This window comes from Natrix helvetica (genome assembly GCF_964273705.1).
Source record: "Natrix helvetica genome assembly, chromosome: 1".
NCBI classification, from domain to species: domain Eukaryota; kingdom Metazoa; phylum Chordata; class Lepidosauria; order Squamata; family Natricidae; genus Natrix; species Natrix helvetica.
Window position 1 is genome coordinate 226,251,254 of NC_138548.1, and position 12,154 is coordinate 226,263,407.

General features: G+C 37.6%; 1 protein-coding gene across 6 annotated transcripts in view; it reads left to right on the plus strand.

The window, feature by feature from the left end:
* STXBP4 (syntaxin binding protein 4) overlaps positions 1–12,154 on the plus strand; it is a 110,671-nt gene that overhangs the window by 74,587 nt on the left and 23,930 nt on the right. For all 6 annotated transcript variants that reach the window (XR_014176771.1, XM_081970412.1, XM_081970413.1 and 3 more), the window contains one exon: positions 1,338–1,471. Coding sequence is in view for 5 of the 6 variants with exons in the window: in XM_081970412.1 (XP_081826538.1) it covers positions 1,338–1,471 (134 nt within the window). In the remaining variant the exon portion in view is untranslated. The remainder of the gene's footprint in view (positions 1–1,337; positions 1,472–12,154) is intronic.

The following is a 12,154-nucleotide window of genomic DNA, read 5'->3' on the forward strand; positions in this document are numbered from 1 at the left end:
TCCACTCACCCATCAATTGAAACTTTTGTATTCCTGTTGAAAATTGTTTACAGGGATTTTAAGAATAGAATCAGATTTTAGGGTTAGAATCTATCAGAATACTAAATATAACCCATCTTCCCTTAAGCTTTCACGGCAGCGAGATGTGGGTATAACATTATGTCATATTTCCATTTATAAAATTATACATGACTTCTACCTAATTAATAATCTTTCTCACGTATTGATGTAGATTGCTGTCATGTTGATTTCTAACTCTCAATGTTCTATTGCAATCTACTGCTATCATTCATTTATTATTCAATCTTTTATTTTGGCCAGCAGTAAATATAATTCTGGTTTAATCATAATATTATGTTAATCCACAGTATCATTTGAATCGTTGTATTAATTTGCATTCAAATTCCTTTACTTTTTCACAAGTCCACCATGAATGGGGAATGGTACAAAGACCTCTTTTCGTCTTCACCCTTCCAATGCTTACTTGATATTCTTTTATACATTTTAGACCAGTGGTTACATTTTAGACCAGTGGTTCTCAACCTGTGGGTCGGGACCCCTTTGGGGGTCGAACGACCCTTTCACAGGGGTTGCCTAAGACAATTGGAAAACACATATTTTTGAAAAAATATGGAAAACATAAAATAATTTTATGGTTGGGGGTCACCACAACATGAGGAACTGTATTAATTGTCGCTGCATTAGGAAGGTTGAGACCCACTGTTTTAGACTGTAAATCGGGTCACATACCATTGGTATATTATTTTATAATAGTTCTCTCTTAAATTATGACACAATGTAACTTTTAACACCAGTTTCTCACATTTTCTGTCCTATATCCATATTTATAACATAGCCAAAGTTTGCAGCCCACTTCACCATGCAGTGTTAAGCCTCTTTGTCCTCTGTTTCAAAAAATGGTATTAATTTATATTGAGAAATCTTTCAGCTCAGAATAGAGTGCTCTGGTAAATCAATCCTTGAATACTCTAAATATAGATGAAAATGCATGTAGTGACCAAAACCAGGGCCCCCCAACCCCTGGGCCACGGCCCATTACTGGGCCTTCAGCTGTTTGGAATCGGACCACAGAGATAGCAGATAAGTGTACATGCACAAACATTTGCACAAACAGTGGGCAGGCACATATGTGTGTGGGCGCTCCATTTGTGCCAGCAGCAGGCGCATGTGCCCCACTGCTCGCGCAGACCCGTCCCATCTCCCCCACCTCTCCAACCTTTGCAAAGGTGGAAAGGTTGGGGACCTCTGACCTAAACAAAAATATTGCAACAGTGTAAAGAAAATGCTTTGTTCTTTTTTCTGATCATTCTATCCAGTGATAGGAAAGCCACAATCTCTTCAAAAATGCTCCTTGCACATCTGGGACGGAATGGCCACACTCTTGCAGCATCTCTTGCCACAGAAGCCAAAGAACTTGCTAGATCTGTCCGGGCTATTCTAGAAGCAGATTGTGAGTTTTATTAAATTATTTTTATTTTTCTACCCTCTATTTTCTCTTCATTTTCCTTTCTTTTCTACCCCACCCCCTTATTCTTTTTAAAATGTCCCTAAAAAAGAATATTTGGCATTTTTTGTGTTGTCCCATGTGGTTTGTCAAAAGAAAGGAAAATAACCATCCGTGAAATGTTCAAATTGTGACAGATGTAATAATTTAGAGCAACTGTATAATATGTACTTGGGAATGTGGAACTACATAATTGAGAAAAATGCTTGATGCATGCATTCTCAGTCTATAATTGTACCTATTCTTATTTAACTGCAAACATGCAAAGCAAAAACTAAAAAGAGCAAATTGTGATTCAAATAGATGAAGCTTTCAAATTACGTGCTAATTATCCCAAATGTTGTTTCTGCCAGTAGGATAATGTACATAGGAAGTAGTCACATCTTCATAGTAAGCAGAACTGTGAAATAAAGTTATATTTAAATGTACTGCATGGATGGAATTTATAACAAGACCATTCTAAAAAACCATTCAAGAAGACACATGATCCCAAACATTGGCCAAACATTATTAGAGAAACTGCTTCTGAATTTATATACAGGTAGTCCTTGGAGCCTGCACACTACCATCATAAGTCGGGATAGTCATAAAGCAGAACCAAACCAATTTTACAACCTTTTTTGCGATTGTAAAGCAAACGTTGCACTCGTTAAGCAAACCAATTGTTCACTGTGAGCTGATTTTGCCAAAAACTGAAAGTAAATGCTGTTTTTGGCAAAATCGTTGTAAAACATTGTTACGTGACTGTGGGATGCTGCAAACAGTCATAAATGCAAGCCATTGCCAAGCAACCAAAATGCAGTCACATGACTGAATAAGGAGCCCAGTCATTGGAACTTCAGAACCGGGTTATAAGCATCCCTAGGTAGCCTGTCGTAACTTCTAACAGTAATTATGCAAATGGTTGTAAGTTGAGGACTATCCGTAAGTTGGTGTTATTCACTTAGTTACAGAGTGAGTTGGAACCAGTCACCTGTAGCTAAAACAATAATCCTTCCTTTGAAGTATATTTATAGTTATTTTTCATTGTTACATAAATAAGCAAATCTGCTGTGTTAATTGCAATATTGAGTTAACTTTAATGCGTGAAAAGCCAAAGCGGAGACTTTTGTCCCTTAAAAGGTGTGTGTCACCGTAGCACTCTATGTATCTTCTTTAAAGATACTATCGATTTGACTCAGCAAGGTAATTATTCCAATTTAATAATGTCAGCTTTCTTTTTTATTCTAAAAAATAGCAGAATTGTTATGGCAGCAATCCTATAAAGAAACTACCATAGTTTAACTGTGATGAGAACTTCTTACATAGCTCCGATCCAGTCCTATCTTTTTCCATTGTGACTACAGAGAATTGTTGGGATTTTTTTCATCAGCTTCAGATTAATCAGTTTTTCTTGCTTTCTATGAAGCAACAGATTTGGGTTAAATTTAAATGTGATATGTTAGCTTACATGTGTTGAAGCAAACTAGGGTTAAGGATTCAAATGACACTATATTTTGACATATTAAAATTGGAAATAACAACTTCCAATACCTTTACTATATATAGGAAGGAATCTTGTAATAACATAGATTTACTGTACATCACTGAGTGCCTAACTATGGGATATTTAGTTTTTTCAGGCACTGTTCTATAAACCAAATGCAATTAATATTTTACTTAATGAGGAATGGCAATATATTCAGCATTAAGGAAGCAGCATGATTTAACAATACACATTTTTCCTTGGCAACTACCTAAATATAAAACGTCCTTTCTTTTGTTTTTAGTACTGTAGAAGGTATTATATTTCCACAGGCATTTATTAGGAAGGAATTGGAGGTCTGTTCTATTAGCTGAGTTATTCTGGAGGAATTTGCTTAATGAGTAGCATCATAAATATTTTTCTATATTTTTATTTTGGAAGTCATTTATAAGTTGGACATACTTACATAGTTTGTTTAGGAATTGGTTACAGTTTCAAATTGTGATGACCACAGTTTCAGAAAAAGAATAATTCATCTTTTAAATTTGTGTAATCCTAACACACATAGAGAACACACTGTCATAGTCATCCTTGATATAATAATAATATTAATTATCTATTCCCTTTCAGTCTGGAAAATGTTGTTAATGGCATTCAGATTTTAGAATCAAATGGGAAAAATAATAATTGACCTTGCTGATGAAAGGAGCATGGATTTTCTAATCAAACAAGACCATATAATTTATTATTCAAAGTATTTATGGAGTACTAATAATGCTGCCAAAAGGTTAAATGCTTCTTTCAAATGTATATTGCAGTGCTTTGAATTAAAACTAGATCAAAGCAAGTTGCAAAACAGCTTATACTTCTATAAGAAAATGTCATAGAGAACTCACTGAAATAATAGCCAATTTAAGACAGTATCTCATATAAGTTTTTATCATGGCAGAATGACTGCAAAGCGAATGTTATATAGGGTACTGAATTTCATGGATCTATAATGACAAGCATTTTATTTGGCCCAAACTTTTTGGATTAACCTGAAAAGTACACACAGTCTAAGTGCAACTTCTGTCCATTTTCCACACTTATCCTGATTGATAGGAATATGAAGATTGTAGGAGAGAATAGGACTCAGTGGAAAAACATTTAGAACAATTAGATACAGTAGAAAACATTTTCCTCCCTAATTTTCAAAGATGCTACAAACCTAGACAGCAGGGTTATAAAAAACCCTTACAATATGCATTTTTCATGAGTCCCAGCACCTGTGTTCACAATGACAGGTACATAAGGTGCATAATATCTAGAGGCTAGGAACAGAGGAAACTATAACAATCAAGATTTCCAACAACTCTTTATACTTGTTCTACATATTTATGGCAGTATCCAGGGAGTAATAATCCTAAATGATCCAATTCTTTTATTCCTCTTGTTACCACATCCTAATAAGTAAGATGAAAGCGATTATGGAGAAAGCTTAGATTGGTTTGCCTGAGGTCCTGTCGAATGGAAGCAACCTGAGCCATTTGTAAGTAGTGAAAGGCTATAATTTTAATGCTTACCTATGCTACAAGAATCTCACCAGACTGCTTGCCTTCCCTGGGAATGACCAGATAAGGCTCATGGATTTTGGGGAGCTAAACATGATGCCATTTGCAGCTGTACAAGGACTCTAAGCAAAGTCCTCAATTGACCCCTTCCTTCCAGCCTAGTTGAGAGTTTCCCAACATGGCTTCAGTTCAAGCTTGCTTTATTTTTCTGAATATTTGGAGGGTGATAATTGAATACATGCCATCAAGTCACTGTTGACTCTGAGTGACCACATAGGTGTATCTTCACCAAGGTGATCTGCCTCCAGCCTTGTTCTTCAGGTCTTCCAATAGTGCACCACTCACTACTATAATTGAGTGCATACACCTTCTGCTAATAATTTTCTTCGCTTTTCTTTATCTTTCCTGGACTTTTTGAGGAAACTGGGCCTTTGCATAATGTGTCCAAAATATAATAAACTAAGCTAGCCATTTGTGCCTCGAATGAGAACGCTGGATTGATTTGTTCTATTATCCATTTGTTTGTTTTCTTAGCTATCTATGATATTCTCAGGAATGCTAACAATCTTAATATGGATCACTACATCATTTTCAGTGCAAAATGTGCTTCTACGGAAAGATATCATTGACATATACATAACATGAACATCTGAGAACTTCAGAAGGAGTCAAGGGAGCTTCAGTTAAATTACTGAAAAAGTCCACCTGTGGATTACTGTATTTTTCAGACTATAAGACCCACTGGAGTATAAGATGCACCAAGATTTTGAAGAGGTAAATTTTTTAAAAAAGTTTTTGCACTCTGCAGGCCTCCCAAACCCTCTGCATGCCTCATTTTTTGGTGAAAAACAGGACATGCAGAGAGTTTGAGAGGCCTGCAAAGTTCTCCTGGGGGTTGGGAATGACAAAAACGAGCAAAAAACAGCCCATTTTTTGCAAAAACGGGCCCGTTTTTTGCAAAAAAGGGGGGCATGTATATGCTTTGTGAGGCTTGTAGAATGCTCCTGGAGGCTGGGTGAGCAAAAAATGGCCTCCCCGGCCACCAAGAGCACTGTACAGGCCTCCCAAAGCTTATGCACATCCATTTTTGCAAAGGGGACAGGGTTTCGGGAGGCCAAAAATGCTGTATTCAATGTATAAGACACATCCAGATTTTCACCCTCTTTTTTGGGGGGGGGGTGCGTCTTATACTCTGAAAAATACGGTAGCTGACCCTTGGATTTTTAACCAAAATACTATGAAAATTGCACCATCCATGAATAAGTCAACTTTTATTTTCCACAGCATTTTGGTTAAAAATTCAAGGAGCTGCTTATCTACAGATGGGCTTATTCATCAGTATCACAGGAAATGTAGGTGCTTTAAAATGTGTTACTGCAAATAAGCCTATTAGTGGCTAAGCTAAACGTGATTTTTAAAAATACATTGTGGCATCTAAAAATCTTGGTTTATCTATGAGTATATATAGCAGGGAGGCATTTTTGTGTGTGAGATACTTTATTGGGCAGGATGTTGGATAGACTCTTAATTTATATTCACAAAGTTTGAGAATTATGAAAAGCCAGAATACTTTAGAAATATGGTTGCATATAATATTCTGCAAAAGCCAACATTCATTGCAACCCCAAAAATGTAAGCCATTGTTTATTAACATGGTTTCGTTACCTAGCTCTTATTTAATGTTCAAAGGGATTTTAAGGGGAAAAGGTGTAACACGATGTTGGTGACTGTATGTGTCAGGGTTCCAAGTAATATCCCTAACAATAAAAAACTCCGAGGCTTGAGTTTCCTCAAAGTCTCAATTGGCAGAGGCGGCAATCACCGCTGCTAGAACAGCTGATCGGAAGTATTCTGGGAGGCCAATCCAACTGCTAATCAGCTGCTCGGTGGTAAAGGCTCCTGTGTTCCCCAGCAGTGGGGAACACAGACATTTCCACCCACTTTTGCGGAGGGAAGTGCATCTTGTAGTGCGAAAAATACAGTAACCTCAAATATATTGCAACTAGATTACTGTAATACATGATATGAAACATTCACAATTTTTTAATGGAAGAATTAGGAATGATAATTATTTGATTCTGAAATAATTATGCACTCACTTGTTTCCAAGCAGTCAGATTATTTATAGTTGGAACCTATTCAGTCATTTTATTAAGAAGCAACTGTTAAATATTTCAATTAATGTTGCTTTCAAATATGTATGTACAGTTGAAGTTTTAAAAGTTTTAAGCTAAATCTAACCTTTATTTTTTGGTTCTGTAGTTGTTTTACAGAATTTGCAGATAAATGTTCTTCATAAAAGAACATTTTATGAAAATCCTCACTGTTGTGATAAATCAGTGAGCAAATATTATAGTTCTAATCTCAAAAGAATTAAAATGTCATATGAAAAAGTCTTATTTAAATCTGTTGCTAAAAAAAGTATCTGTAAAAACCAAAAGAGTACACATTTTCTTTATTGTACTGTGTACAATCTATATACTGTACCTCACAGGGCAGCACTTTTTGAGTCAAGGTACCTCAAATAGCTAACTCAGTGTTTCTCAACCTTGGCAACATTAAGTTGTGTGGACGTCTAATCCCAGAATTCTCCAGCCCGCCAGAGAATTCTGGGAGTTGAAGTCCACATACCTTAAAATTGCAAAGGTTGAGAAACACTGAGCTAACTTATAGAATGTATCCATAAACTGGGGCCCATAACTTCCACAGGGTTGAAATTTGAGAAAGCTTTGGCTGCTTCACTACTACTGACTGCTGCTGTGGTCATGTGGTCTTCATTTTCAACATTCTGTGACAGTTTTCCAGCCAGTCTTGAAATTCCTCATTTCCTCCTCCACCCAGCAGCAGCCATTTTCCTGCTGGCTGGGAAAGGAAGGGAGGAGGACCCCCTGCAGGACTTCCCTGACCTGCCTGGCACATCTGCCACACCCCTATGCAGCCAGCTGCACGTCTTCCCTGAACTGTGCAGCACTTCTTGCACATCCCCTTTCACCCTCCCCAAATCATGTGCCTTCCACATACCCTTCCTGACCCACATTGCCCCATGTGCTTTTCATCACCTGCATGGGAGGGAACCTTTTGGGCACCCAGACACACCCTTCCCAACCCAGACTGCAGCCTCCTGTGCATTATCTCTGATCTGCATGGCACCTCTTGGATATTCCCAAGCACCTTTCTGAACCCATTCACCACCACCACCCTGAATGTCATCCCTTACTGACATGGTTGATATTATGGCTACTAACAGAATAACAGAACTGGAGGTCTTGTAATCGAACCTCCTGCTCAGGCAGGAGAACCTATACCATTCTGGGCAAGTGGTTGTCGAATCTCTTCTTGAAAATCTCCAGTCTTGGATCACCCACAGCTTCTGAAGGTAACACATTCCACTGGTTAATTGTTCTCACTGCCAGGAAATTTCTCCTTAATTCTAGGTTGCTTTACTCCTTGATTAAGGTCTATGGAGAGTCTCAGTCATCCAGGTCATGGTCGTCCCAAAGGGGCTTTTTCAAGAGGCAACTGGACTTTCTGATTTTTCCTTGAAAACGTTTCACTTCTCATCCAAGAAGCTTTTTCAACTCTGACTGGGTGGTGGGGAATAGAAGAATTTATACTCCTTGCAGACAGCTGGTCATTTGCTGAGTTGTTGAGGCCACCTGGAGGTTTATCTGTGTGATCAAGGTCACCTGAGTGGTGCAAATGGGTGTGGGGCCTTCTTGGAACTGTTGAAAGGACCATGTTGTAGATTGGAGATAGATGATGTCATATCCCTCCCCCTCTGTTGAGAGATGGCTGTTCAATTTTGACATTGATGGCCTCTTTGACCCCTCTTTCAAACCAACAGTCCTCTGTCCACAATACGGACTTTGCTGCCTTGTGTGCCCTGTGTCTTTTAAATGCAGATGCACTGCTGAATCTAGTCCTGATGTGTTTGTTCTACAGAGATCGAGGGCAAACGTACCTGGTGTTTTCACACTTGTTATTCCAAAGAGCTGCAATAATTTAATAGTGGTTAATGATCAGTTTCTGAAAGCGACTAGGAAATGAGGTCTGCAAACTTAGTGTCCCTTAAAACTTCCGCTACAGTTGCATCTCCCTGCTCTCAAACTTACAGAAAATTGTCCTGCAATCTCTTCACCAGGAGCAACCATCCAGAGCGGATGAGATGTGGGCAATATCCTGTCCTCTCCTGATCTAGAGATGTTCCAAGGAACTGGTTTATTCATTGTTTTATTGATCTTTGCAACACTCATTAGTTCCCCTTTTGCAAAGCCATCTTCAGTTCGCCATACTTCCCCCTGGTAGCCTCTACCATTGTCTTTTTCCAGGATATCTTTTCATTACCCAAACTAGCATGCACTTCTGACACTCAGTGATTTCCCTTGCAACAATAATCAGGTCCTGTCATATACATATTTCAAGAATAATCAAATGTTGCTATGTGCTGAAAGTAAAAATATGGTACCACAACCGTACTACCATACACAATGACACATGTATGTAACCTGGCTCAAATGAGTACCTGCCTTAATTTTCAAATGCGGGAACATGCACACATAGTATAGTCACTTTTCATAGGTTGCCATAATATCATGACATGTCAGAAAAACAAGGATCTGTGGAACAGTTAAAGGTATGCAAACATTTTAATAATGAAGTTTAGAATTTATTGTGATTTTATAAAATACTGCAGCTTTGAAAGTAAGAAATGATGCTGTTCCAAAAGCTCAGCTAGATAGAATCATTTTCTGGCAAAATTATTCTTTGTGAGAGCAGGAGCAATTTGGTGGGAATGTGGATGAAAATGTTCTGTCACATTAAATTATTTCCAGAAGGCTGTGTGAGAAGTCATGCAAGAGAAACCTTTAATTCTAAATGCAGCTGAAGACGAACAGTCGGTTGTGTCAACTTTAATAGACAGAAATTGGTTAAAAAGTACTGGCGCTAGAGGATGGATCCCTTCTGTGAATCCAAAAGTTAAAAATAAAGCTGTGGAAAAGGATTTAAAGATTGAACATTATCCTTTTTCATTCGTTTTGACGTGGGGAATTATTGCATATGCAGTACAGCCACATTTATTCTGATCTGGCAAATATAGCATTCCAAGTGTCTTCAATGTTTTAGTGGTTTATTTAGAATAGCTGTCAAGAGAAATAGCAAAAATGTGAGACTATATTGCCAATGAATAACCAATTTGATTAACTCATTTGCAGTCAGCAGGGATGCTTTAAAAATACCCTTGTCCTGATTTAAAACCATTGTTACTCATATGTACCTGTTTGTGAGTGATCAAAATGATGTATGGTAGTTGACCTGGAATAAATTAGCTCCTCTCTGCCTTGTTATTTCCTAACTCCTATGCTCAGCCTAGTATATTTCAGCTTTGGCAAACAAGCTACTGCCAGCTTTAATGAGAAAAAAAATGTCTACATTTGTCAAAACAGCAAGGATGATGCATTTTATGATACACATTTGTAAATCCAGTTTGAAAAGCTTACAAAAGAATATAATTGACATCACTACAGACTCAATAACAGCTGTAGATTTTCTTCAAGAAACCACCAGATGGCTCTATAGATAAAAATAAAGCTGGAAACCGGGAGACCATGAGTTCTAGTTCCACCTTAGTAGGCATGGAAGTCAACTGGGTGACTTTCTTTCAACCTAACCCATCTCAGAGAGAGGTTGTTGTGGGAAAAATGGGAGGAGGCAAAAGTATTGTACCTGTTCGTTTGTAAAAATAGTAAAGGCAGGACCTAGTTACCTGCGGGATCATATTCTGCCCCATACATCCCTACGACCCATCCGCTCGCACAGAGAGGGACTTCTCCAGGTGCCGTCCACCAGACAGTGCCATGGGGCGGCGCCTAGGAGCAGAGCCTTCTCTGTGGCGGGCCCAGCCCTGTGGAATGACCTCCCCCCGGATATTAGGACCACTACTGACCTCCGCTCCTTCCGTGTAAAGCTCAAGACCCACCTATTCCAAATAGCCGGCCTGGCTCAATCATAACTTCATAACGCTCCTGATGGGTTTTTTAATTCAGTAATTTTATTTAATGGGATTTTAAACTGTGTTTTTAATTGTCTTTCACTTATGAGTCTACCTCCTCCATGCACATGTATATGTCTTTGTTCTTTATGTATGTATGTTTGTCTTTATCTGTATTTTATCTGTTTTGATTGTACGCCGCCCCGAGTCCTTCGGGAGAGGGTTGCGGCTAATCAAATAAAATTATTATTATTATTATTATTATTATTATTATTATTATTATTATTATTATTATTATTATTATTAATGAATAAAAATAGATAAAACTTAACATCAATCTTGGCAGTTAATCTCAAAATAATACTGCACTATTAAAAACTGAGAAATAATTCTCAGCAAATATAAAAGTAGATTATGCAGAGATAGATGACATGTATCTTGGTCACTAACTGCTTCTAGCAAATTTATGAACTTTTTTCAACCTTTTATTGTTGTCTGTTCAATTTAATACTCTAAATCAGTGGTTCTCAACCTGTGGGTCGGGTCCCTTTTGGGGGTCGAATGACCCTTTCAAAGGGGTCGCCTAAGACCATCGGAAAACACATATTTTCGATGGTCTTAGGAACCGAGACACTAATTTTATGGTTGGGGTCACCACAACATGAGGAACTGTATTAAAGGGTCGCGACATTGGGAAGGTTGAGAACCACTGCTCTAAATGAACATATTATAAATGAAGATATTTTCAGAAAATTTGAGTAGTGTGTTCTCACTTTATTTTATTTGGGAACAAAATGTGTTAAGAAAATACCTGCCTGTGTCAGAGACTATAGTGATTCTTGTGGTTTTTTTAAAAATATTGAATATTTGCAGAACTCCCAAAGATTTTTATTAAGCAATAAGTAGATATTCTGGGTAGCAAGCATCAGTTTTTGTTATTTTTAAACTCATCTGGTACAATTGGATTGCCATGGTTTTTGCATTTGTCATTCTAGTATATTAATTCCTAGTTAGTTTATGAGATATATAATAGTGAAAGACAAAATTCATGCAGGATTATTTCAAATGGAATTGTTTCCTCATCTATCAAATTGTCCAAAATACCCTTTATTTCCTAAGTAAATTGAACCATGGCTCATTCAATCAAAGGACTTTTTGATCATTAAAACATTTGAAGATGAACCCAAATGATCATATTCTGATCATATGTACATTTTATTGCTTGCAGTATGCAATGGAATTAAAGCCTTAAATGCCTGGCCTCATCAGTTACCCAAAAATTAATTTAAAAAGTTGCTGGTTATTAAGCTCATATCCTTGCAGAAATTTCATAATTTCCTATAGAAGTCATTAAAAAATCATATTTCAGCTGACAATGATGAAACTACTATGAGAATTTTCATTGCCGTTGTATTAAATTGAGTGCCCTTGTATGAAAAATAGTATGCAGGGAGGGGGGAAAAGGGGGGGGTCAGATCTTTGTATTTGTAAAAACTATATGTGGATTTACTGTTCTACTATGACAGGGGTGTCCAAACTTGGGAACTTTAAGACTTGTGGACTTCAACTCCCAGAATTCCCCAGCCACCCATGCTGGCTGGGGAATTCTGGGAGTTGAAGTC